The sequence below is a fragment of the Kryptolebias marmoratus genome, linkage group LG5 (genome assembly GCF_001649575.2).
Source record: "Kryptolebias marmoratus isolate JLee-2015 linkage group LG5, ASM164957v2, whole genome shotgun sequence".
Taxonomy (NCBI): Eukaryota; Metazoa; Chordata; class Actinopteri; order Cyprinodontiformes; family Rivulidae; genus Kryptolebias; species Kryptolebias marmoratus.
This window is the reverse complement of record NC_051434.1, coordinates 3,808,823-3,836,233: the sequence shown is the minus strand read 5'-3', so window position 1 is coordinate 3,836,233 and position 27,411 is coordinate 3,808,823. Positions and strand designations below refer to the sequence as shown.

Below are 27,411 nucleotides of genomic sequence, written 5' to 3'. Positions count from 1 at the left end.
TGAATATTTTTTTTAAATCACACTGGTGGTAATTGTTTTTTTCCTTTTTTCCTTACTTTGCAACGAAGATGCTGGCTATAGCATAAACTCCACAGATGACTAAAATATACTTTCTGTAGGTATTACTAGCCTCAGAAGCCTCAGTTTGCTGGAAAACTTCTCCTGGAGCTTAGAAAAGAAAAATTTCAATATAATTGAAACCACAAAAGCTGTTGTACATTTTAAATGAATCTCAACTGCTGTGAACATTTATCAGCAGCTCAGATGCAAATAAATCCTCACTAGAGATGGAAATCTTTTATTTTATAGAGATGCACTTTTTGCATTTTCACTAATTAAAACAAATATCTACTCTGATCCAGTTAAGGTGTGCTTCAGGTGTACCTTAATGTGACTGGAAAACATAAATCAGTTGAAAAAGGTCTAATTTTCTACCAAAATAACCCTAACCAGTCAAGGTATGCGCAACCATAGACCTCTGAGGGTCTGCTGAGGCACCTGGCATCAATAAACCCTTCAAAGTCCTTAAGTCCTGCATGGACTTGTCCCACAGATGCTTTGGACTGAGATCTGAATAAATTGGTGGCCAAGTTCCCTCCTAAAAAGTGTTCTTTAAAGAAAACTTTTTGCTCTGCCAGGATCCTTTCTTCTGCTTAAAGATGTCACTGCCACTGGAAAATAACCCAGTGATTACATGTTTTGGTGTTCTTGTGTTTAGATAGGTAGTCTGTGTCAAAGTAGCACATGCATAAATGACTCAAGATTTCCCAGAAAATCATGCAACAAAGCATCATTTTGTGGTTTAGGTCACCTTCTTCATTAGGGAATTGTGAAGTTACGTCTTTCCCTGATCAGATATACACATGGATGGCCATTATCATGATGTAAAAGAAAATGTGATTTATCAAACCAGCTCAGATTCTCCCACATCTCTGTGGTTTTGTTGGTCAGACTCCCACTCTGGGTGTTTCAGCACACAAAGTAAGTCAGCACTGACTTAATTACCAGTGTGCAGCTACACAGCCTCTTAGGCAACAGAGCTGCACTGATTGATCAAAAATCTTTCTATCCCAACCAACAAACTGTTTGATTTTACCACTCTGAACTACAGCAGTAGTGAGTTTTAGCTTCCTGTGACCCCAGCACAGTTATTCTGGATGTATTTCAAAGTATGCTGTATTAGGTAGTTTATGTAGCTTCAGCTAAAGAAATGGAAATTTAAAAAGTATTTTGACCAGTGGCAATTAAAATACACAGTATAGACATTTGAAGATTATCCATATACTTACATATTTACTGTAATCTCTAATATACAGACCCATGTCCTCCTGGGGACATTACCTTCTCAGCACATTACTATTTTACTTCTGTTCAGTTTATACCTGTTGTTATAATTCAAGGTAGTTTTCAATTGATATTTTAAAATTTATGTTACTGAATTTTTTTTTATATATATTTTTTAACTCTATTTTTTGATTACTAATTGTTCTTTTATGTCTATGAGGTCCTACTAACCTAAACTTAGGGGGGTTTAAAAATGCACATCAAACAAGAGCTTAAGTAAATGATAAATCTACAATATAAAATTAGTTTTTTGCTAAATTTGACACAACACTGGCTCATCAATAAAAACCCAAAGAGAAAGTAAAAAAAAAAAAAGAAAATAAATTTATTGTGCAAACATTCCTATCCTTTCAGAAAGCCTGGATGTTTTGTGCACTAGACTGCTTCTGGAATATAAGAATGTGTTTTTTGGAAGCTGAAAAAAAAAAAAAAAGAAGAAGGAGTGACTCAAACTGTTTGTACGGGGCTGTTCATGTTTAGACTTGTTGCAAGAAATGTGTACAACCAGTTCATCAGTGACATGTGCAATCCTGGAAGTCTGTTTCTTTCAATGTTGTCTTAAAAATGAGCCCAAGCGTGTCATCCCCCATTACTCACATGTTGCTCATGTTGTAAAATAATTAAATATTGTGGTATTAGTCAAATTTTTCTAAATACTCGATGTGTAATTGGACTCAAAGGTTGTAGCCCTTTAAACAAACAATTTTATCATTTGTTTTATTCTAAAAGAAAACTCAGGGTTTTATTGAAAAACATGATGATGTTTCACAATTTTAAAACAAATGCACATCACATTAAGTGTTTCAGAGATTTAGAACTAACAAAAAGGACGTTCCCCCACTTCTTTCAATCAGTGAAATCACAACACATTTAGAAAGCAAATGACCTGTAAAAACTGTCAGAGCCACTTTTTAACACAGTGAAATCTTTTTAAAATGTCAGCTTACAATGACACCATTTAAAGTTTAAACTGAGAAGCAGTTTTAGACTTGCTGTAAACAGAGTTCCACAGAAGTGATGCAGCACTTCACTGTGGAACAACTATCTACTCTCTTCTGGCTTTCCTACAAACCCCCATCTAAAGGGAGATATGAGCTCATAATAGGAAAAATCCATCCAAAGCATAGCTTAGTTTGGAACATGCTGGCATTAGCCACTTGTTTGAATTTACTTCAAATGATGGCTTGCAGGCGTGATTCTGGTAGGGTGATATTGTTGTGCTCTCATCTCAGCTGGTTTTAAGGATTCGGTCAAAGGTTTTTATTTTTCAGGGGTTAGAATATCAGCAAAGCTTATCAAGTTAGGCTCCTTGTCCTCGATCCAAGCTCAAGGTTTATGATTTATTTGAACAACTATCTGCTTCGATAGGCCAGATATTTATTTGCTCCCAGCAGAGTATCAGTTAATATTTAGTCTTAACCAGGCATCATTTGTTCGTAGTTGTGCACTAATGTTGCATTTAATCTTACTTGTTTTTGAGGAAAAATAAATCCCAAGTTCTTATCTGTTTCAGAGAGAAGCATTAGAGAGCCTGGGTAATAACTGTCCACAGCATGCTGCTTATTCTTTTCTGTGATTTTCTTCTATCACGTACTCCAGGGAGTTTCTAAAGATAAAAGGTGTCAGAACTGACTTCATATATCTGCAGTTTGACAGAGTTAAAACACATAATAAGTGTGAAAATATCTCCTTATTCTGTCAATCAGTTACATCACCGTTGCCTGCACCTGGTCCAGAGGTCAGCAGAGAACTATCTCTTTCTCTCCATCTGTTAACTGTTTTTCTGTCTGTCAAGTGTGCAACCAGTGGACTCATCGTAGCCATGGATTGGTTAAAACAGGTGCAGAGGAACAAGAAAATCCTTGTGAGTATTGTTGTTTGCTTTAAAATGGTTTTCATGGTAAAAGATTCACTTTAGTCTTTACATTAAACACGTATAACTTCATGGTGTGACATGCTGAGATCAGCACATTATAGCAACAGGAAAATTGATTACATGATGAAAAATGCAGCATTAATGCTTTAAAACAAGTATCTGCACTGGTAAATCGTTTACATAGAATTATATTTGAACCTAAACAAGCATGAAGGCTCTGCCAAAAAAAAGAAATAAAAATCTCATTATGGGGATATAAAGTTGATAAGCTGGCAGCTTCAAATACAGAACAGCTGCACTGCACTTACCTTTAAATGAAGGAAATATCAACTTAAATAGAAATTTGTTTTGTTTCTGAACCTGTGTTTGACAGATTGGTGTCTTGGCTGTGGTGATTGTAACCTTAATCCTTGGTCTTGGTCTTGGACTTGGACTGGAATTGCAGAGATGTAAAGATAAAGGTATTATTACACACACACACACACACACACACACACACACACACAATCAACTGCATACACACCAACAAGCATGCATGTATCTGCATGCTCAAATACTTCAGTCACTTCAGTCATCCGAGACATTTCTTGGAGACAGTTTGGAGTCGTGGGGCGCAACACTAACACAAGATCTGCACCCGCATTGGAACAAAATAATTTGGTTGGTGTGTGTGTATTATACTGTATATGATCACTTCTATGCAGATTTACTCTTCCACTGTTTTAAAAATTTCTTCATGAGCCTTCAAAGACCAGCAGGACTTTGAAAGCACTCAGATTCCCTAAAACCATCATTTTCCTTAGTTTGACCCTCATTGCTAAAATCCATTTTAACAGGTGTTCAAACATTTGTAGCATCTGTTTAAAGGTTTAAATTTTTAATAGATTTTCAATGTCGTTTATTTTAGGTCACTTTCAGAAAAGTCATGAAAGTTCAGGCTGAAAGAATGACCTTTTGTCAAAAATTGGTTTTAGAAGGACCAAAAGATGCAGACTACACAAGGACTGATTTCACAAAATAAAAAAGTTGACAGGGCAGCAACCAAAAACCAAAGATTATTAAATATGATGTGTTCACAGTAAAACAGGCTGGTAACAAAAAGGATGACAGCCTGATGAGTGAGAGGAAACCATGACCATTAATAATCTGAGAGGAATGATTATGAGTAGAAACAGACGAGATTAATAGGCATGAAAAGCAGGATCCAAACATGCCACTAACACAATTTCATTATTTAGCTCACTATCTGAGTGTAAAATCCTAGTTAAAAGTTTCCACTGTCATTATTTTGGTATGTTTGTTTCATATTTTTCCTAATTGTTATGTCTAATTGTTAAATGTAATATCATTTAATTTAAATGTTAAATATTATATGTTTGACGTAAATGGTTAGGAATGGAGCGCGGCCGTTACCATGACCTGATCATTAGAGAGAGGTTACATTAGAGAGAAATGAAGAGCTAAAAAAGATGGAAAATGGAATGACAGTGAGGTAAGTAACAAAATAACCATAGTGAAAACATTTTTAAATTAGAAATCCAAAAAAAAAGTTAAAAACAAAAACAACTGCATTTCTGTGCTGTAGCTGAAGTCCAGTTGTTTTTGGTTTTAACCTTTTTTTTGGATTTACCATGTCCTGGATGACTGAGACTCAATAATGAAATAATGTTAGTGACATGATAAAAATCACAAAGTGCTTCAACAAACAAAATAACAAGTGCACAAAACAAATTTAAGCAAATGCAGATATAAAAAGATAAGTTTTTAGCTGCCCTTTGAAGGAAGCCACTGAGTCCACTGACCGGAGAGTTGGAGGAAGGGAGTTCCAGGTTCTTGGAGCCTCAGAAGAAAAGGCTCTGTCTTCTTTAGTTTTTAGTTTTGTCGGGGGGACAATCAGCTGGTCCTGTACAACTGGCGCCCCGTATTTTTTGTGCTGTGAAATATCAAGACGGGTCAAATTTGACCCAAACAGTAAGTAAAGGTTAAAGCTGACGTGTTGACTTGGCTTGTCGCTGCATCTTCACAAATTCAAAAAACAGTTCCATTGTGTAAAACGACAGCATAATTTACTGGGGTAGTAATAATGTTTATTTAAGCAGTTTCTCTTTGCTTCTCTCACACTGAACAAAAGAAACAAAACAAAACACAACAAAAGCTTTCATTGAACCTAATCTTTTCAAAGGAAAAATGATACAACAACAACATTGAGATTTTAAATAATGTATCTAAGTCACGAAATTGCCAGAACAAAAGGTCAAACATAATTATGACATTTCAAATTATTTTATTTCAAAGAATAATACTGGCTTTTAAAATAAATAAATAACTTAACCAGCTTTTACCATATCAAAAATACATAGAATAAATATCAGAAAGAAAACCTTTGAAATGGGGAAAAAAAATTTATGTAAGAAAATTATTTACATGCCAAAAAAAGAAAAAACAAAACAAAACTAGAATATTCTGTGAAATTATATAATTTTCATCTTGAACTTAACAAACCAACACTTGTGTCATCTCTGAAATTGTCAGAAATTTCTGAGGGTAAATCCCCAATGACTGCAACAATCAGAGACAAGTTGAGCTATAAGAAATCCTACAGTTCAGCTGGAAACAGGTTGGGGATCGAGACTTTTTAAAATTTCAAAATGATTCATTTCTGAAAGTCACAAGACAGACAGGAGTTTAAACAAATGACCAGAACAACAACAAAACCCCTGCAAATACGAAACAATTAACTGTTGGGAATAATAATAATGATATAATAAAAATGAGCTGAGCTCAAGGAGGAAGTCAAAGTATTACATAAAGCCAGAAAATTTTATGAAATTGTTGTATATGATACACTAGGTCAAATAAAGGAAGATTCAAGCAGATAACTGGAAGTAGCACATGCCAACACTTTTATTCTCCAAAACGAACAACATTGTCTTCTTCGCTAGCACCGACCAGCTCACATCTCATCATCACACAGTTAGAGCGCCCCCCAATGACAACTTAGTTTTTCTTTATCTTCAGATTTATAATCAAAAAAACCGCCAACTACAGGAGCATCATCATAAGAAAAAGGTCCACCAATCTTCAGACAAACTGAATTCAGAGGAAAAAGGAAAGTCATTAAAGTCAGAAATGACTATTTAACAAAGCCGTCTTTAGATTTACACAGTATCAGAAATCGAAAGCTATTCCTAAACCTATTTCAAGTAAGAAATAATATTAAAACAAGGTTGAGGAAAATCAAAATATTTTAGATATAAGCTGAATCATCTATTGACACTCTAAAACAAAGATTTTTCCACGTCTTTCAGTCATCCCCCAAACTTCCTGCAGGAACAGATGTTACGAGCCCTTCGATGACGAGGTCGCGGGCTGCAGATGTGACAAGAACTGCGTTCTTTCAAAGAGCTGCTGTCATGACTATTATGACATTTGTACCCTTCCCAGTAAGACATTTTTTTTTCTAAGTTGTAGCTTCCTCTTTACTTCTGAAACAATAGAAATTGGCATCTTATGGATGTTTTTTTTTTTTTTTTTTTTTTTGTGGAGTACAAAAAAACATCACTCACAAACCATTTAAAGCCACAGAGAATTACACAGAAGAAATCAAGTTTATGCATTTTTCTGCTCTGCTAAATAGAGTTTAGTGTTGTTTTTAACTTCCTAAATGTTTGGTTCAGCTGAGCAGTGGGAATGCACAAAGCTGCGCTGTGGTGAGAAGAGGCTGACGGAGAGCAAATGTCACTGCTCTGAAGACTGCCTGCAGGCAGGAGACTGCTGCACAAACTACAAACATGTCTGCCATGGTAAGACTGCCTAAAGTTTACAGCATGGCCAAACATAACCAAAACACTACGGACAATAATAATTGGTGATGTCCACCGTGTGTTCCTTATGCGAATTGTTCAAATCATCTGATAAATCTATATAACCTTTTTAGTTTGCTGGTTTTGTTTTTCTTTATCATTCGTATTCTGTTTAGTCCATCATCTGTAGGTGTGGTGAATATCAATATAGTTTCTAGATTTAAAGGTGCCATTAGTACACATGTAAACTATAAAGTCTAAATATTCATTTTGAGCTACATGAAGTTATTTAGGCTCTGCTGCACCTCGAAGAATGAAAATAAATAGTTTTTTTCATACTACGTAGATAATTATTGAACTATGTTTACCTGCTTACATTTTAAATAAGTGTATGTTCTGCTGTGTTGATGGAAATTCAGATGAAAAACATGAAAAAGCACTCCTTTAGAGCTCAAATAAGGTTCTAAGGTTATAAAAGCACCATATAAATCAATGATTTGTATGGTCCCATATGTCATGACACGCACCAATGCATAACAAGCTACAGTACATGGGAGAACAAGAAACAAATCTTTGTCTGTGTGAGGGATTGGTTTACTGCAAATAGAAAACATCTGTTAACCATACATCACCAAATAAGTTCTTGGTTCCAACCTATTTATTAAGTGGGACTATTTTTTTGTACAGAAGAGTTGAGCAACTCACAAATAAACAGAGTTAAAGCAAAGTGCCAGTCCACTTTAACTCTCCTGTCCTGCCTACATATATTTAATAATAAGGTTCAGAGACATACACAACATGGTGATATGCAGGATTACAACACAGCACCTCTTCAGTGAACTGTATGTTTCCTACTTTGTTGTAGAAGAGAAGGAGTGGGTGGAGGACACCTGTGAGGACCTGTCAACCCCCAAATGTCCAGAAAGGTAAGGAATTATACCACAGATAATAAGACTGCATATATATTACATTCAAGACACCTGGATTTAATCAATATCCTATAAATTCTGCCTGGAAAAAAAATCCCAGCCAAACAAACAGTTTCACAATCTCAAGAACTTGTTACAAGTTATAAATGTATAATGTTTGTTTTTGTTGAAGTTGGGTTCCTGACGTTCCTGAGTTCTGATGATTTCAGTTTGAAATCATCAGAATTTGAAAGTCAGCCCTGTCCATGTCTTCATAAAGCTTTTCTTATTATCCAGTGACAGCAACTATGTGTCTTACCGATGCATGTTTTTGTTCAGGTTTAACCTGATCACCTTTTCCTTGTTGACTGTTTTTCTCTAATAGGTTTAAGCGTCAGCCACTTCTGCTTGTGTCTCTGGATGGACTGAGGGCTGAGTACATGCAGTCATGGAGCATGCTCATCCCTGTTCTGGACAAACTCAGTTAATGTCTAACATATTATGCTGGGTTCTACTGATGTTGTTGATTTTATTTCAGGACAAATCAAATTATGCATTGAAAACTGATTTACTAATCACTTTTTGCATACTTAGATCATCCCCCTTGACTGTTCATTGTCAAAATAAATAAATTAAGGTTGGCCTAGTCAATTTTTTAAAGTAATATTTTGTCAAATAGGTATTAATAGTACATTATAAGTCGTGACATCAATCACAAAACAGAGGTTATGAAAGAAGTCTTCCAACAGGCTAGGCTAAAAGCTAGCCAGCGTACAGCCCATTTTATATCATTTTCAGGCTTACAAAACAATTCTTTCTTAAAAACAATATACTGGTGTGAAAGACTACTTTAATAGCTAACATTAAACCTCTACACATTTGTATGACATACTCCTTCCTCTATATCTGATATCATGACTATTAAGGTACTAACAATTGATAACGATTTGACAGAACATCACTTTAAAACCGACCAGACTGTCCTTTCAAAGGCTATGAAGTTCACAATTCTAATTTTGCACTCTGCTGATAAATCAACCCTGATTTTTAACCTGACACTAACCTTTAGAGAAGCATGTAGCAACCAGATTTTATAATGAATCTCTTTTGACTGTTCTTCCTTATCAAATTGTCCTAATTATCATGTATTTATGCATGTGTGAACAGTTTTAGGGACTGCTGTAAGTCAGTAGCTAGAAACATACAAACTGAAGCTTTATTATTAAAGAATAGCTTGTCTCTACAGCGATGCCCCAAGGTCAATGAGCTGCTTTGTCATTTGCAGGAAGCTGTGGAACGTCAGCTCCATTCATGCAGGCAGCATTTCCAAGCAAGACTTTTCCAAATCACTACACAATTGTTACGGTAATGGAAGAAAACCATTCATATATTTGCTGATCTGGTGCTTTAGAGCAGACGAGGAGAGATGAATACCAGGAAGTACATGATGTGTGCCCAATGACTAATAAAATCAAGCTGTTATATATTGCTAAACTAGTTTTAGTTTTACTTTTATGCAAATTGGGATATTTATAAAATCAGCTTTGAGTCAGAAAAGGCCTTAAAATTTCCAGGAACTTCTTGCGCAATAATATTTTATTTAGAACAGGTGAGGGAATTCCTTCAGCAGTTTTCCTTTGTCAGTGGTAACCGCTTGTTGTAGGATTACACCAACCAGTTAACAAGTTCTGACAAAACTCACTAATCAACAATGACTCTGCACTGACTGTAAAAGTTGTTATTCCAAGATTTATTTTATAAAGCTGATGATATCCAAATATCTGTTAGTCATGTTTCTTTATTTTGCTTATTTCCTGCCTCAGGGTCTGTATCCAGAGTCCAATGGCTTGATTGACAACAATATGTATGATCCAGTGTTTGATGCTAGCTTCAGCTTGTCCAGTCCTGAGAAAAACAACCCTGCCTGGTACCTCGGACAACCTGTGAGTTTTAGCTTTGATTCACTCTGACTCACGGACGAATGATGAATGAATCTTTTCATTAAGATGTGCTCCATCACAAAATAATGTTCTGTGTCATAGATGTAAGAAAAATATAGTTTGACTCCAAGTTATCCACGTCTTTGTCATTCAGTATTCCAAGTAGTTTCTGGAAATGTGTGCAGAGTTTACAGCTTGTGAGTTACTCAAAATATATAGTGTATACTTGTTTAGGAAATTAAAGCAATTTTAGAAAAAAATGTATTTTATAAATGAATAAATAAATTAAATTAAAACAGGCTGTATGAGTGAAACTTCATCTTAATTTGTAAAAAGTTGATAGGCTGATCGATATTTAGGTGAAAATTCAGGTTCCAGTTTGTTTCGTCAGGTTTGGCACACAGCGAGTTACCATGGTCTGAAGTCTGGGACTTTCTTCTGGCCTGGATCAGACGTCAAAATCAACGGAAGTTTTCCTGACATCTACAAACCTTACAATGGGTGAGGTGCAATAAGAGAATTTCAATTTCTGCACAGAACAATCTTAGAAATGTGACAGATATTTTTTTTTTTTTACCAATAACTACTTAGTCAGTTGGGTAGGTGACTGAACTTTAATGGTCTTGCAGCACATAATGAGTCCCATGGTCAACTCATAGTTTTGTTCCACTTGGATCAGAACAGCAATGACAATGCATTTCTAATGATGAGTCTTCTGTTCTGGATCAATATACAACCATAAAGTACATGCGGTGATAATTCTGGTGCTGATGCATCAACCCAGAGGAAATCCTTTGCTGACACCGAGCTCATTTTTCTGCCTTCAGCACCTGAGGTCATCTGTGTGGAAATCCAAATTCCAGTAATAAGTGGGTCAGCTGGCTTTAAAATCAGCATCATATGTCGAATGGCACCGATGACACAATTAGAGCTGTAATCTAGAAAAAAACATATAAGTCTAGTTTCTGATTCTATGCAAATGTAGAATGACGTGCACAGACCACATACTCCATTAATTTATTTGGGAGAACAGGAAACTATAGAAGATCAAGTGAGTCCCAAACCACATAATTTGGAAAAGCTTTAAAAGAAAATTAGTAGTTACTGAAAATGTCTGACAGGTTTTCTTCAGAAACCACTAATTCTTGATGGATATGTGTGATTTCTTTAGAAATTGGTGTTAAAATGGAGAATTTTAAGAAACGCTAGACTGCTAAGAGACACTGTTGCTTTTGAGCCCATGGGTACTTAACATTTCATACCACATTCTTCACAATTCCTAATATATTTGAAATTTTCTTTAAGGTATCGAAATCCAGAGTATAAACATGTATATTTTTATGATGGTTGTGCTCAGAAAGCTTAATGTCACAAGCCTTCACACTAAAAACTGCTGGGTTAAAAACAACCCAATTTGTAACCCATCACTGGGTCAAATATGGGCTTAACAAACCCTAGGTTGGTTTTAACTCAGCAATTTGAGTTATCAATTTGACCCAGACCAAATTCTGAATTATTAGATAATTACAACTTGGGTTGGTGCTAGCTCGCTGGCACTAGCCACTATTAGCATCAGCTAGCTAGCACCAACTCATGATAGGTAAAACTAAAATTCACTGTTTAATGCAAGCTAAAATTATTAACAAAGCCAACCAGGTTAAAGATCTCCTTACATGTTGTGTTCAACATCACATCTTAAAGCAGAGGTCTATGCGGCTCCAATTTTGTCACCTTCTGGCTTAAAATGATGAACAGTGAAGAGTAACACATCCCATCTCTGGAGTTAAACTATCTCCCAATATTCAGTCAAACCAACCCAATCTATGTCCCAGCAGCTTTAACCCAGCAGTTTATGATGTGTAGTTGTTTGGTCATACCTTACTTTTCTAAAAGTTGTAATTTGATTCCATGAAAGTATAAATATTCTGCAAACTCTTTATTTATCCTCAAGTTATTTTTACACTATGTTTTAGCCAAATCACATATTGCAGTCTGCAGCACAATATTAATAAGAGTCCAGTTAATTGACAGAGAGCCAGGGAGGGTTCATGAAGCCTGTCATATGGTCCTTTGAAAGAGATCATTTCAGAGAAGCAGTGGTATTAGGTCCTCGTCTTCCTCTGTCTCAGTGTGTGATGGTAAGTGATATTTTATCAGCTTGGGCAAAAACTACACCTTTGACTTATCACGCACTTTCCTGGCATTTTTTTACTGCGGTGCTATCTCTGAATAAGGCCATGTTTCTTGCTATTTCTGGCTGAGATAACAGCCATTGACGCAGCACTTATGGTCTTAATGCTCGAAGCACTTTATATGACCTCAGTGGTTCATCATGCTGAGCCTCTTTTTTTATCTTTATTCCCTGTAAGCAAGCACAGAGGTCTTTGAAAAGTATTTCAGTTTTACTTCAACAGAAAGCTGGAGGAATGTGTTTTATAAAGAAACACCATAGTCATTTAAAGTATGAATGGTATGTTTTATGACTAAAAACATAAAATAAAGTCAGCTCAAAGACTAAAACCAGCATTATAATTGTCATATCACAGATTCTTAAGTTCTCTCATAAACACATTTAAAAACTAATATGAAGTTCATGGTGTGTGTTTGAGGATAACAGTTCAGGTCACTGTTAAAAGTTTAAAACTCCTTGGACAATGCAGCTTTAAATTAAAGTAGTAATTTGTGAGTACCTGTACTCATCCATTTGATTGGAAATATTCAGCACTGATGATGCCAAATGTTTTAGTCACTGCCAGGTTGGCTGTATTTTTCTGCCATAATGACATCTGAAGTAATCCATCTGGTATTTTGTTGATAGTTTGTCTGCATATCTGTCTGCAGCATAAGGCATAACTACCAGGCTGACATACTTAAAACATTAAACTAACCGAGGAAAAAAAAGAAGAATGATTCCAATCTGTGTCCAGTTCAGAGGTTTGGAATGGTTTCAATGTTAGATGTGCTCTCAGAGTTTCTGGTATCCTCTTTTTGTTGTTTTTGCTGTGTTTACTGTAAAGTAAGGTGTGACAGATGAGTATTTCTAAAGGTTCTTAACATTAAACTGCAGATTACTTCCTTTAGGCTTTTAAATCAAAATTACTTATTTCTAAAGCAACCACAATAATGAAGTTCCTGGACTTCATTTATTATTCAGTAAAAGCTCCATGAGAAACACTAATATAAAACTTCAAAAAGTTTGGATGTTTCTGCCATGTGTGTATGCTGATGTAGGAAAAGCCCAAATGCAGACCAGATGCTAGACTGTGGCAGATAAGATGATAAAGACTATAACAAAACCCAGATTTGATGTGACAGAACTGAACACGGACAAAACCCGGGAGGGTTTACACCGAAGGAGATTAATGTTTGATGCAAATCAGGTGTGAGGGGAGAACACAAGGTAATGGTAATTGAAACAGACTACCGGATATGCTATATAAAAATAAAATCAAAAAAACATAAAATGAAACAAAAGAAATAATACAAAGAGAAATAAAAGACAATTACAGTTATGACTTCTTTTCTTTCACAGTAAAGTGCCATTTGAAGAAAGAGTATTTACTGTCCTGAAGTGGCTGCAGCTGCCTGATAATGAAAGGTTGGTTCATCACCTTCAAATTTCATATTATTTTTTTTACTAAATATGTTATTTATTTTTTGGAATGGATAAAAACAAACCTTGTCCTTTAGACCAGATTTCTACACATTGTATTTGGAGGAACCTGATAAATCTGGGCATAGTTTTGGTCCTGTCAGCGGAGGGGTAAGTTCATCTGACTTCTTACAGGATGATAAGGAAGAAAACAAACCTGTTAATCAGTAAATAACTCTTTCATTATAGTACTGTCCTTATATTTAATCACCTTGTTTTGTAGTTGATATGATTGGATCATAGCTTAGTGTTATCAGACATATGATAATCAAACAGTTATTGCTAATATAAATGTATTTTTGCCATATTAATGCAACATATTACCATTAGTATTAAGAAGCCATTTACTACACAATACTGACAGTGCAATAAATGTCTGATTCTGTTTATTTATTTATTTTAACAAACACTAATTGTTTCTATTCCTAACCTTTATCTATGCAAAAAATGTTGATGAATTGTAAAGAACAATTAAAATTCAATTCCCACATTTACATATTTTAGAAAGAAAGTCTATTTACTGTAGTGATAGACAAAGAAGCAGACAAAAAAGGGGAAAGAAACACAGCTTAAACAATCATATACAGTATAAATTTTCAGAAAAAAGGAGCATTTTTCCTAACGTCAATCCAAAAATAAGAAGATAAATTCTGCAGACAAAAACAATCAAACACACAGAATAAAAAAAAATTGTTATCATGCATATAAAAAAGTATTTGCTCTCTTGGATGTTCTGTGCTTTTATTGCTGTAATAAATCAGTTTTGGTCACTTTAAAGTTGCCTTCTTTACAAAATAAATAAATAAAAATTCTACAAAACCCTCTTCAATGTCAAAGTGAAGTTCAGTTTCTACAAAATAATGCTAATTAAATCAAAATATGTAATATAAAATAATTGACCTCATGAAAATCCTAGTCAAGATTTAATCTGAGTTTTCTTAAACAGAAAACTCAGACGGGTAAAGAATCCGAGCATCAGTTGTTGTAGATCAGTGTCTCCCGTCTCACCTGAACAGGTGACTTGGTGTTTTCCTCCTGTTTCCCCGTCTTGCCCGCTCACCCACCATCTTGATGATGGATTTAACTGAACTCCTGGGGATGTTTAGCCTTGGAAATCCTTTTAATCCTTGTAATTTCCAATAATCTTTTCTCTGAGTTGAATTCGGACATTTACTTTGAATAATTAAGCAGTCACTTTTTTTACATTACTTTTTCTTTATTTAATTGGTTTAACTCTGTAGAAATTTGATTTCACTTTGACAACAAAAAATGTTTTTATGTTTTTGTAAAGAAAGCCAATTTGTGTTGACCATGAATAATTTATGACAGCAATAAAAGCATAAACACAAGGGGGTAAAAAGTTTTTATTGGCCCTGTAAATGGCAAACTCATTCAATAAGAAAAAGAGTCCTAAATATAATGTACTGTTGCCATTCAGCACGACTTCACTGCTGACTGAGAAGCTTGTATGGCTGCATTTTGGACATGCTGTTAGTAATTAATAATGCACCATTTTCACAAACAATGAGGTATGCGTTCCCCTCAGATGTGCCGCTGATAAAATAATGATGTCAAGGAGCTTCAGATGGTCCATTACAACCCTTTCTGAGCCATGCACACTTAGACTTCAAAACAGTTAAAGCTAAATAGTCTTTAAAATGAGCCACTTTTAGGTAAACAGAGGAGCTGAAAGAGGTTTTTGGTAAACAAAACTGAATCAGGAACTTAAAGGAGGCATTGGAGTTTAAACAAAGTGAATTCAAGTGAGGAGACAGACTTCAGTAAAACAGACAGACAAAAAACAACTCACAAAGAAAGCTGAACATTAAATACAGATGCTCGCAAGACGCGTAATCTTAGTTTGGCATAAGACCAACAATGAATCAGCGAGGATGAGATGGATGATGGAAGTGGCTGAATATGAAGGGCTGAGGGTGAGTGGAAGATTTACAACAGCTCAGACTAACAGGTACTGGGGAAAAAGAAGTGGGCGTGGCGGGCTGAATGGAAAAAAACACTGAGGAGTTAAACTGAGGGCATAGTGCCACAGGGCACAGGGAGCAGAAATACACAAGAATATATAAAAAACACAAGGTTCACAAGTACACAAAAGAAGAAACATGAAAATCAAACACAGAAGATCAAAAAATAACTCAAAGTACCCAAATATGCTGTGAACTGTATCAAAATCTGAAGTACAAATACTTTACAGCTAAGCAATGTCTTGACAAAAGAGAAATTTGCTTTTACTTGTGAAAAGCACTTTCTCATGAAACTCCAGATAATTAGTTTTGGCATCCAAATTTTAGGCCAGTGAAAGCATTTGGTGTTTCATAGTGAATAATCAATGAGTCAAAGATATAAAAAAAAATCAGATTCTGCTAAGAAAATTAAACAGATAGATTTTCTGAATTTAAGGTGACTTTATTCCTAAAGAATTCAGATCTTTACTTAAGTTTTAAATGTGTTTTATTCATCACAATGCTTTTGATTCATCCATTACTGATACAAACTACAGAAAATGTTTAAACCCTTTTTGTCTGAGGCAAAATTAGATTGAAAACTCAATTTACAATCCTTATGGTTAAAATTAAGACTAAAAATAGGAGAACGGTACAAATGTGTTAGTGATATTTCCATTATTTTCTTCACATCTTGCTTTCTTCTTAAATAAGTCTTCTTTTTTTCTTCCAACTAAGTCAAATACGCAGCAATTATGCAGTTTTGTACAATCATACATAATTGCATCATTTATACAAAATAATTGAGCAAGTTTTTCCAGTTTAATTCACCAAAAATTACTGTGTGGAAGTCTTTAGTTTCCCAGACAAGTTTCAGATGGTCAGTGCTTTAATCTTGGTTTTAAAAATGTTTTACACAGTTTAAAATTTTTAAAATGCATCATCACAGAAATCAGTGTACATTGTAGGATTTTTTTCAAAGTGACTGATTTTTAACTCAAACTGTTTGTCAAAACATGAGGGAGCCAGAAAGAAATGTAACCAGCACAAGAGTGTTAGGTGGATAGAAAACTAATAAATGTATGTTTCAAACAAGGTTTGCTGTACTGCCAAGTACTTATAGCATGTTCTTCCTGTTCTTCTCTCTGGGTTTTAAAAATTAATTTTACTCTGATCTCATCCTTACAATTTTGTCTCTTAGGCAATGACTTGTTTTACAAAAGTTTCTCAGTGATTTTCTCCAAAAGAAAACATCGTGAGGGTGTTTTACCATGAATAAGGAAATTACTGGATGTACTTATCCAAACTTGTGTCATTCCTAAAGGCTGAAGAAGTTTCCTTATCCTTTTCTCTCTAATTTCACACTGCAACACATGTGACCAAAGTGTGTCTTGTGGGACAAGCTTACAAAAGCTGTTTATTTTTACATTGTCCCATCTCAGCATGACTTAATTAGCCCTAATTCGGCTTTACTCAAGAATTTTTATTACAACTGACTGCCACCTCAGTGCAGGCTGGTCGTTGTGACATGGCCAAAAGCTTTTTTGTGGAAATAACTGAAAATAAATGAAGAAAAAACCTCATAAAACACTCACCACAGTTTCCAAAAATGGCCCGGCCATGTCGAGGCCAGTCTGAGCCCTTAAATAGAGGCCATTTGGTTTAGCTCCATCTAAATTCTGTCATCAGCCAACAAGCATGAAAATATTTGCACCTCCTCAAATCTTCGGTTCGACTTAATTGGAACTCTAACCGAGGAGATTGCAAGAAGTGAGCTGAAAGTGAGGGGGACCATTTCAATGGAAAGACTGAACCAGCGCTGGGTTGAACAAGTAGAGCCAAGTCAAACACAGGAAAAAGGGCCAAAAGGCCTTTACAACTCTACAACTGGAGAGGAGTGAGATTAATCTGCATGTGAATTTAGGTTGCATTGTAGACCTTTGTTTGTTTTTCTCTTCCTTTTTTGGTGTCCTTGATGACTGCAAATCTTCATTGGCGTATTACCTTGTAACAAATTTGTGATAACTTTCTGTGGAATCAGCTTCTGAAAGCTTGTTTGTTTTGTGTGTTTCTCCAGATTATTTCATCCATTCAGGCTGTGGATAAGATAATGGGTCAGCTCATGAATGGCCTGAAGCAGATTGACCTGCATCGCTGCCTGAACATCATTATTGTTGCTGATCATGGTAACACAGAACATACACTACAATAATGTTGTTTTCACGTGGCCTCTGTTGGATGCTTTTTTTGTTTCAGATTGTTTAAGCAATCTGAGGCACAAGTTCCTCTACATACAGTCAAATGTCTGCTTTAGCTGTGCAATAACCTCTCTCCCTGCAACCACAGTGATGGACAAAACAATAACATAAAACAGAACATACAACAGAAGTAAAAGTTCTAGTTTGGAGCACTATTTTCTGAAATAATATATTGTTTTAAAAGCACACACATGCAAACTAAGCAACCTGTCATTCTTTAAAAAAAAGGAAAATAAATACAAAGAAGAATTGCAGATGTGGAAGTTTTTATGTTAAACCACTTGAAAAAAAGATTCTGCAGTGATATGTTGCAGTTTCATACAATGCCTGAATACTTTGCAGGTATGGAAGAAACTAGCTGTGACAGGAAGGAGGCGATGCAAGAACTGGTGGGAGATACCAGCAATTATGTTGTCAATGAGGGGCCAGTTGGACGCATCCGAGCCAAGAATAAAAACACCATCTGTGAGTAAATATGCACAAGACACCATACTGTTAGGTCTTGCTGATCACACTATCAATATGATCTATAATCTGCAGAGTTAAAAACAGGTGTGACTAAATTCCTTACTTGTCATATTTAAAGTTAGGGTAAAGTTAATTACCCTAACTTCTGTGCTTGAAGTCCAGCATTCTTTAAAACAAACAAATTGTTTTAGTTACTTTTTACTTTAAGTCTATGATTTCAAAAAGACAACTTAGTTTACTACTTTGAGGCATTTATTCAATTTTATATCAAAATAATATGTTGGTATAAAAGGTTGTAACCTCTCCTTTCTAAATAAACAGAAACATGTTGGTTAAATGTTTTAGTACAATATGCAATACAAGAAAAATAGTGTAAACATTGGTTTAAATAGTGTTTAAAAATAAAGCCTAAGTGAAAATAATATTAAAATGTCTAGTTTGATAACAAGTTTATTATGTGTTTGCAATGTTTAAGCTCTTAAATTTCAGTGATAACAAGCATGTTTTTTTTATAGTGGACTCAGAAGGACTCGTTGCCAACATGTCAGTAAGTATTTAATGTTCTTGCAAGCACCTTAAACATCACCAAAGAAAAGAAAATTCAAACTTTATCCCACTATTTTACAAATTAGATTTTCAGTCACAATGAGTGTTACAGTCAAAACAGAAACGTAAACTATGTGGACTATATTGGTCCACTATGTGGACAGCTAATGAGTTTAAACTTGCAAACATTTCATAGAAAATCAGTATCTGTTGTTGCTGTAATTTAAGTGCAAGAAGCCGGACCAAAAGATCAAGCCATACCTGAAGGCCAACCTGCCGAAGCGCCTTCACTTTGCCAACAGTCGTCGCATCGAAGACGTCAACGTTCTGGTTGAAACAAAATGGCTGTTTGAGAGGTACTCATTTCACTTACAGTATGCAAGATCTCTGCTTTGCTAGATTTGATTTGCTTCTTACACACTTTTTAATTATTTCTACTGACCAGGAACAACAACATGCATGCAGTGAACCTGAGCTTTAGACGCAGCAACATCTGAAAAACTGCCAGTTCCCTTTATCAAAAACTTTCGTTGTTTTTTTTTTTAAAACAATGTTACAGATTTGCTTGAAGAGAGAAGTTATTGAAAGCTGTCACAACAGCAGAAATGGATGAAGTTTACTTTTTTATCATCAATGTCTGTATCCACTAAAGACTTTGGACATCTGCAGTGATTTGCGATGACAAAGAATGGCTCATACTTTTCAAGTTTTGAAGTCATGCTTTGAAAGAAAGTTATTCATCTATTTAGTAGCAAAGATACACTTTTCCCACAGAAATAATTATAATAATGATAAAACTAAGCATTAGCATGAACTGAAAGCCCCCCTGCCCAAGAATGGTTGTAACCTGGCTCATAATATATACACCATAATTAGTGAAATTATCCCCGTTCTTTACCACAGAGATCCAGGATCTCTCACATTCTGCTCTGGTGGGAATCATGGCTATGACAATGATGTGGAGAGCATGCATGTAAGTAACAAAGTTTCCCACACTAAGATGTTACTTTGTCCTTTCTTATCAAATGAAAACAATCTTTTGTCCTTTCCATTATTTTTGCAGGCCTTATATCTCAGCTATGGCCCCAAGTTTCAGCAAAAAACAACCATTGAACCTTTCTCTAACATTGAGCTGTACAATGTCATGTGTGGTGAGTATTTTATTTGATTTTTCTTTTTAAGATTTGATCCTCCAATGAGATAAAGAGATATAAATCAAGTGCTTATGATTCAAAAACAGACAGCTCTAAAATGCTACAAATCATTAGGGTAAAAGCAGCCATAATTGTTTTTGCCTACAAATTTAAACTTGTTATTTTACATAGATGTGCTGGAAATCTCTCCTGTTGATAACAATGGGACCCATGGCAGCATGAACCACATCCTGAAGAAGCCTTACTACACACCAAAGTTCCCAGAAGAGGAGAGCAGGCCAACTCAGTGTCCACTGGTCAGCCTCGATCCTACAGACAACTTGGGATGCTCCTGCCCGGCCCTGGTAATGTTGGCAGTTAGTTGGACACTAGAGAAGCATTTTGTTGATCATATTTCCTGTGTTTATTTATGTCTAGTTGAGTCTGAATGTGATGAACATGTAATAAATGAGACAGAGGCAGTTTGGACCTCTAATGCTTTGTTGTTACTGGTTACAGATCCTTTAAGTCTTCGAGTCACAGTTGTCCTATAGTAAAGTTGTTTCTGAACTACATCTAACATCCATAACTATTAACTAATGCTGGGTAGTTACTGAGCATTGAAGAGTGACTAGAGGACTCTATGAACTTCTGCAACCTGTTGAATTAAATTTATAATTAAAATATCTAAAAACTTGCTTACATTAAACTTTTAAAGGTGATCTGAAGTTTATTCTCTTAACTATGTTCAGTTAACGATAGTTAATTTTCAAAAAAAAAATTCTTTTCATTCTCACTCAAGACACAGCTACTTAGAAAATAAATCATTATCGCTCATATTTGAAACAAGAAAACATTAATTTGATGTTTCAGACATATTGAAGCTTTTAGGGCAGTCTTTGAAGAGGATACAGGATATCCAAGCCTGTTCTTGTGATGCAGTTTGTCTGTTCTGATCATGCAAGTTGTTTATTTTCGCTCTTTAGGTTGTTTGTATGATGTCAGAGTATTTGAATATATATTGGTTTGAAACTTGCATTGAGGTGTGTGAACTTTGAACCTATTTCTGCTTTTAGACTGGAAATGTCATCAACAGCCGTTTGAATCTGACAGCGGAGGAGAGTGAGTGACAGATTTTTTTTTAATAGCTTTAAAAATATGTTGTAAGTATTTACATGACATCAGACAATTTGTTTAAGTGTTTTTCAAAGTCACTGTTTATGGAATTGTTTAACTGTTGGGTCTGTTTACTATCAACTTTTTATTAAAGACTGCCTCCCAAATGTTGTTTAAACTGTTGTTCAACACTTTATGCAGATAACAGTGACGTCTTTCATGTTTCATGTGCAAAAACATGTCATTAGTATTGACTGCGGAGAAGAAGCACATGCTGTTTGGTCGTCCCCAAATGCTGCAGCCTGATCAGAGTTACTGCATCCTCCACCACGAGGGATTTGTCAACGCCTACGGCCATAAAGTCTTCATGCCTCTGTGGAGCTCATTCACCATTGCAAAGCCTGTAAGTGTATTTGTAAGGGTGAAAACTACTACAAAGACTAAAAATTTAGTAAAAGTATCATCCTAAACCTTTGGACACACTCAACAGTTCACAATTAATGTTTTGTCTGTGGTAAATATATACCATATTAAATACTATATATATATATATATATATATATATATATATATATATAACTTATAATGTGCTGTTGGCGGTACTCTTGTTGCTTATTGGTATAAACATGCCTCAGTGAAAGTAAACCACTAAGACCAGAGACTGCCTAGTCTGTTTTTTAACTAAACTTCCAGAACTGGTGTTTTGCAGGTTTTTTTTTATGTGAAACCTGCTTTCTGTGCAACAATAAGTATAAAAAATATACTGTATATAATAATAGGAGCCAGCCATTGGTCCATCTCTAAAGCATAACATTCCCTTTTTACAGACCAATTTAGATCCACTGCCACCAGTGACACCAGACTGTTTGAGGGCTGACGTGAGATTGCCGGCTCCTCAGAGTCCTAGATGTGATGAGTATGATGTTGCTGGGAACTGGACCCAGGCCTTTTTATATCCACCCAGTATGTATTAACATCTGCCTGCTACAAACTCACTCAGCTTCACAAGACATAACATTAGGTCATATTGGTCAATGGGGCATGTGGGCACAAAACAAAGATTGTATAAAGGCTGTAATTTTTTCTTTCATTTTCACGTCATCTTGCCCTTTTAAAGAACACTCAGTTCTAACTTGAAATCATTTTCTCTTTCATCACCATGACAAGTATTTGATACAATGTAGTGCACCAAAACATTCATTTGGAAAGTCAACCATCATTAAAAAATACCACTTCCCTGAACATCACAGGATGTTCTCTATAATTAGATATTTTGGTTTCCTCTGTTTCCTAGTTATTTTAAACCATTTTGGTTCTTGTATTTCTTGCTTAACCTGCTTGAACTTGCTTTACTGAAAAACTGAACTGATGATTCATTTATTTAATGGTCATGGACTCTTTTTTTCAGATCAAGTTACCTCTTGAACCTGAGAGTTTGGTTTACCTTTATGGTTATCAAACTGTTTAGAAACTAAAAAGAAAAAAAAAAAGATAAAAGTTGTGGTGAAAGGACTCAAATGTAGGTTTAGAGTCAGAGGCAGGCAGGTGATGGTGATTAGCATCCATACTGTTATTAAACAAAATCTAAAATTCAAGATCTATTGGTGTAAGTAGACATGACAGGATAATAATAAACACACAGTGAACTGAAAAAAAGCAGCACTTACAGTAAATACCAGGGACCATTTACTGTATACTAAGGTGAGATCATGTCTAGGCAGAAAGCAGGGGAGATGATTACTAACAAAGACCAGGTGGGCATACAAAATGTCAAAATCAAAAGAACAGACTATGCAGCTTAAATCTGGAGGTCGCATTAGCAGTCCTAAAGCAAAACAAAATTTTAAATAAAACCCTAAAGAAACCAAAGAACAAAGTCTGAACCTGATCAAAACAAGACCCTCATACCATGATACTTTATTTTTTAGAGGATGGGTAATTAGAAAATGGTATAGAATATTTTGCAAATATGAGTAATATCTGTGCAACATTTGATCCCTACATGTATTCATTCTTTTACAGATCTGAATGTGACAACAGACCAGCAGTATGATGCTTTACTCATGAGTAATGTGGTCCCAATGTACCCTGAGTTTAGAAGTAAGTTACAGTTTGACACCACTTGACACCATTTTGTTTGTTTGCTTTATTTTATTCATTTTCTTCTCTTTTTCTTCTTTCTCAGAGATCTGGGATTATTTCCACAACACTTTGCTAAAAAAATATGCCTCTGTATACAATGGCATTAATGTGGTGACTGGTCCTGTCTTTGATTACAACTTTGATGGCCAATATGACACTCAAGAGCAAATACAACAGTAAGACTGACTTCTTACTGAGCCTATAATGTTATTACAATCACTTTTAAAGATTTGACAAACCAACAATACACAAATTTACTAAAATCTGCAATTTCTATTGTCTCTTGGATATTTAAAGGTTAGGATTCAGGTTATTTTCTTTTGGTGTTTTCCCTTCTCTTTCTTTCTCTCTCTCTCTGTCTCTCTCTCTCTCTCTCTCCTCGTTTTTTTTTTTGACACATTTAGCGCAATAAGTTGAAAGCACAAAGCCTTAATAAATAATTATGTGCCTTTAAAGTAAAAAATAATTCCTCAAACTGTGCATGTTTCATGGAAATACACAAACAGAAACAGGGACAAAAATTCTGGGTCAAAGCTGTCCAAGACAATAATTTAGAAAATCTCCACATTCAGATATTTTTTGCTTTGTGACAGACTCAGCACTGTGGTGTATCTTCAGCATTAATTATTGTTTATCAGTGTAGTTGTTTCCTTACATACATAACTCAAGAAAGCAACATTTTTTACATTTCTTTACAAAAAATGTACATATATGTTTACTTTAATTTAACCACAAAACCTAAATACTGAGAAATTATACTAAAATACTAAACGTAACTAATATCTTTTATTTATCATGATATTTCTTTGATTGATTTTGCATTCACCAAATGATATAAACCTACATATCTCAATGTGTATTCAAGGAAATTGAATTCAAGCCATCTACTACAAAACAGAATTTAAAAAAAAGACTGTCTGACTCAGATTTCCTCTGTAAAGCTCATCTAAGAATATCTGGAAGCCTGGACTTTATCACTGTCTGTGTGAAGCCGAGGGTGTGTATGTCGCTAAAATCTAATCTTTGACAATGACTATGAGTTTTTATTTAACTCTAGGTTTGTGCCTGGAACAAACATTTCCATTCCCACCCATTACTTTGTTGTGTTGACCAGCTGCAAAGACTCGGGTCAACCAGTCAGCACTTGCATGGATCAGCTTCAGACAGTGTCCTTCCTTCTTCCCCACAGAGCCGATAACACAGAAAGCTGCAAAGTAAGACATAAAAACACACTTTACACCCTTGAAAGATGTATTCGGTTGGGTTGACATTTGATCTTTATTCTTGCAAACTTCCTTTGACAGTAAACCACTGAGAAAGAGAAGTACACTGAAATTGAGAAATTCTTAGTAAAATCATTCCTGTAGATCTTTGTGTTTTCTGTTTGATAGAAAAAACTCAGAGGAGAAAAAAATGTTCCGTAGTGGAAAAATACTAAAGCTGAAACTGCCTCCCACTAAGTCTTCCAGAGTAGTCCTGAAAAAACAACAAGTGTCGATTGTTTTCCATGAAACAGCCTACAAATCAGTCTATTTCTAAACAGAACAAAAATCCTGCTGAAATAGATCATCACTAAAGTACAGGTCGTTTTCTCATAGTTGTCTACCTAAAATCTCTGGCAAAACCAACATGATCATAATAAATATATTTAAATGATTCACAATCTTAAAACAGAGGAATTAGAAAAGAAAAATATGTCTATTGATTTTTGTTACTGTCAACACTTGAAGAGTTTTTTTAAAATTCAATATGTTTTGAAAACTATAAATTAATTGGTTTTGAAAATGTCCAAAAAGTAGTAAAAAACTATTGTATCTTGCGTGTAAAAATCTCCAAAAATGGTTATATCTGTATCCATAATAGATTTCAAAAGCTCCTGCTGTGTGTAGCTTTAAAGACAAAGAACTATTTTAATACTATGGTTCAATAAAATAAATAAACAAATGAATTCTAACTATTTTTAACACAAAACGTGTTTAAAATGGGATGTTTAAAGAAATTGAGATAAATTAAATTGTTGTAAAGTGTCTGCTGGCAGCTTTAAATCCTTTAAACATGAACACACGTCCAAGTACAGATGTACATGATTCTACAATTATTTGTCCTGAATCATCCTTTCTTCATTTTTCATGGATGATTACTCAAGAAAATCACTTGTTTTTTGTTTGTTTTAAGCATATTTGTTGTTTCATTTTAATAAACTATTGGGACCAGTTTAATTAATTTTTTTTAGGGATTAGGCTTGAATCCATTTAACTAGACTAGTCTGATGTTGAAGTGAAGCTTCTTATCAAGAAAATCTCAAATAAAAAAAGAAAACAAAAAGGTCATCTGAAGTCCAAAAGAAAGTCCTGCAAACTATTTTGTAAAAGCACAAGTCAATTATCTGGAGTCTCAACAAGTCAAAGCTTGGCACACAGAAAAATACACTTTGAAATATGCTGCCTTAATTGGGGTAATACATTTTAATCTAATTCTTCTGCTTTTTCATGATTTTGTTTACAACCAACAAAAATAAATGATTTAACAGACTAAAACTGTTGTAATTTTGTTTAGTTAGTCTTGGGTGTTTGATTAGTTTAGTCTGTCACTGTTTACTTCTGCTTTCAATTAATCTTTATAAAGCTAAACAAACTGCATTCAGATTATAATCATTCAAATTTACTTGATTAGAGTTCGGAAAAAAAACTGTGCAGAACGAATCTTGATCTGTTGGCAAAAATGTGGTGCATAAAAGGAAATCATACTGAAGAAGACATGATTTAAAAGTGTACTGTCAAGAGAAATTGCATTATAAAAACACTTTCTGTTTTGCTGCATAAAGGCGTTTAACACAATAAATTTAAAGTGTTTTAGCAGAAAAGGCTAATTTTATTTCATTCTCTCCTGTTGACAGAGTGCAGAAGATGAATCACATTGGGTGGAGGATCACATTTGGTTCCATCAGTCACGAGTTAGAGATGTTGAATGGGTTACAGGACTGGACTTTTACCAAGGCAGCATCAGACCAGTTCCAGAGCTACTGATGCTGAAGGCCCGCCCTACAGCTGCTATTCAAAGAAAGCAATAAAATAAAATGCATATGCACACACACACAAACAAACAACCTAAATCTTTGACTAAAAGCACTTGTCATAATCTAGCTAACATTGTTTATTTATATACATTTCATTTGTGTTAATCTACATTTTTAGTTATTTAATTGTCTATTAACGTCATTTTCAGTCATTATTAATCTGTAGGTTTATTCTGTTTATAATAAAATGAGCTCATTCATATGAGTGTATATATATCAGCAATGCAGAATAAAGATTTAGGGAAAATACACTGTATATTTTTTTCTGCATGTTTCTGTCATTTTGGTTAACTATTTTTTGAACTGTGTACCGTTTGTTTTAGAGCAGGACAATCTCTGATAGACTCCAAATCTTGTCTTTGCTTGTTTGACTAAGAAAGACACAGTCAGTTACCACTTAAACATTGTGAACACAGAATATGTGAATTTTAAAAATGCAATGTGAACTTTCTAATTTCATCTAATTAGTTTAGAAATCCTCTGATAATAAAATCATGTTGGTTATAATCTGTTCCTCAATGATTAGAAAAGCCAAATCAAAATGGGTGCATTCTTTAACTGTGGTATGTATGCCCATATATTTCTTCTTTTTCTTTTGGCCGTTCCCTTTTCAGGGGTTGCCACAGCGAGTCATCGTCCTCCGTCTCACTCTGTCTTCTGAGTCCTCTGTCCTCACTCCAACTACTTCCATGTCCTCTCTAACTGCATCCATATATGTCCTCTTTGTCTTTTTCCTGTCAGCTGCGTCTCTAACATCCCTCTGTCCCTCCTCTCCTCATGTCCAAACCATCTCAGTCTGTCCTCTCTAACTTTATCTCCCAGTCCTCCAACCTGTGCTGGACCTCTGATGACCTCATTCCTAACCCTGTCCATCCTCGTTCCTCCCAAGGAGAACCTCAACATCTTCAGCTCTGCCACTTCCAGTTCTGTCTCCTGTCTTTTTGTCTCCTAACCAAACAACATGGCTGCTCTCACCACTGCCTGTAAACCTTTCCTTTGACCTTTGACATTTGCTGCCACCCTTTTGTCACAAATCACCCCTGAAACTTTTCTCTATCCTACCTGGATTCTTTTCTTCATCTCTTTACCACACTCCCCGTTTTCCTGGACGGTCGACCCGAAGTACTTGAAGTCCTGCACCTTTGACCTTTGTAGCCTCACTGTTCCACCTGCCTCCCTTTTATTCAC

General features: G+C 35.1%; 1 protein-coding gene across 1 annotated transcript; it reads left to right on the top strand.

Moving 5' to 3' along the window:
- Positions 1-114: 114 nt before the first annotated feature.
- LOC108246374 (venom phosphodiesterase 1) lies at positions 115-26,472 on the top strand. The gene is made up of 25 exons (XM_017433880.3): positions 115-3,208; positions 3,594-3,681; positions 6,529-6,663; positions 6,898-7,023; positions 7,889-7,949; positions 8,317-8,414; positions 9,217-9,296; positions 9,755-9,874; positions 10,263-10,372; positions 13,404-13,469; positions 13,562-13,634; positions 17,562-17,670; positions 18,085-18,207; positions 18,726-18,757; positions 18,985-19,112; positions 19,660-19,729; positions 19,820-19,907; positions 20,082-20,254; positions 20,966-21,011; positions 21,254-21,408; positions 21,833-21,968; positions 23,028-23,105; positions 23,191-23,323; positions 24,205-24,361; positions 26,044-26,472. The coding sequence occupies exons 1-25, from the start codon at positions 3,167-3,169 to the stop codon at positions 26,215-26,217; spliced, it is 2,601 nt and encodes an 866-aa protein (XP_017289369.1). The 5' UTR covers positions 115-3,166; the 3' UTR covers positions 26,218-26,472.
- Positions 26,473-27,411: the final 939 nt, after the last annotated feature.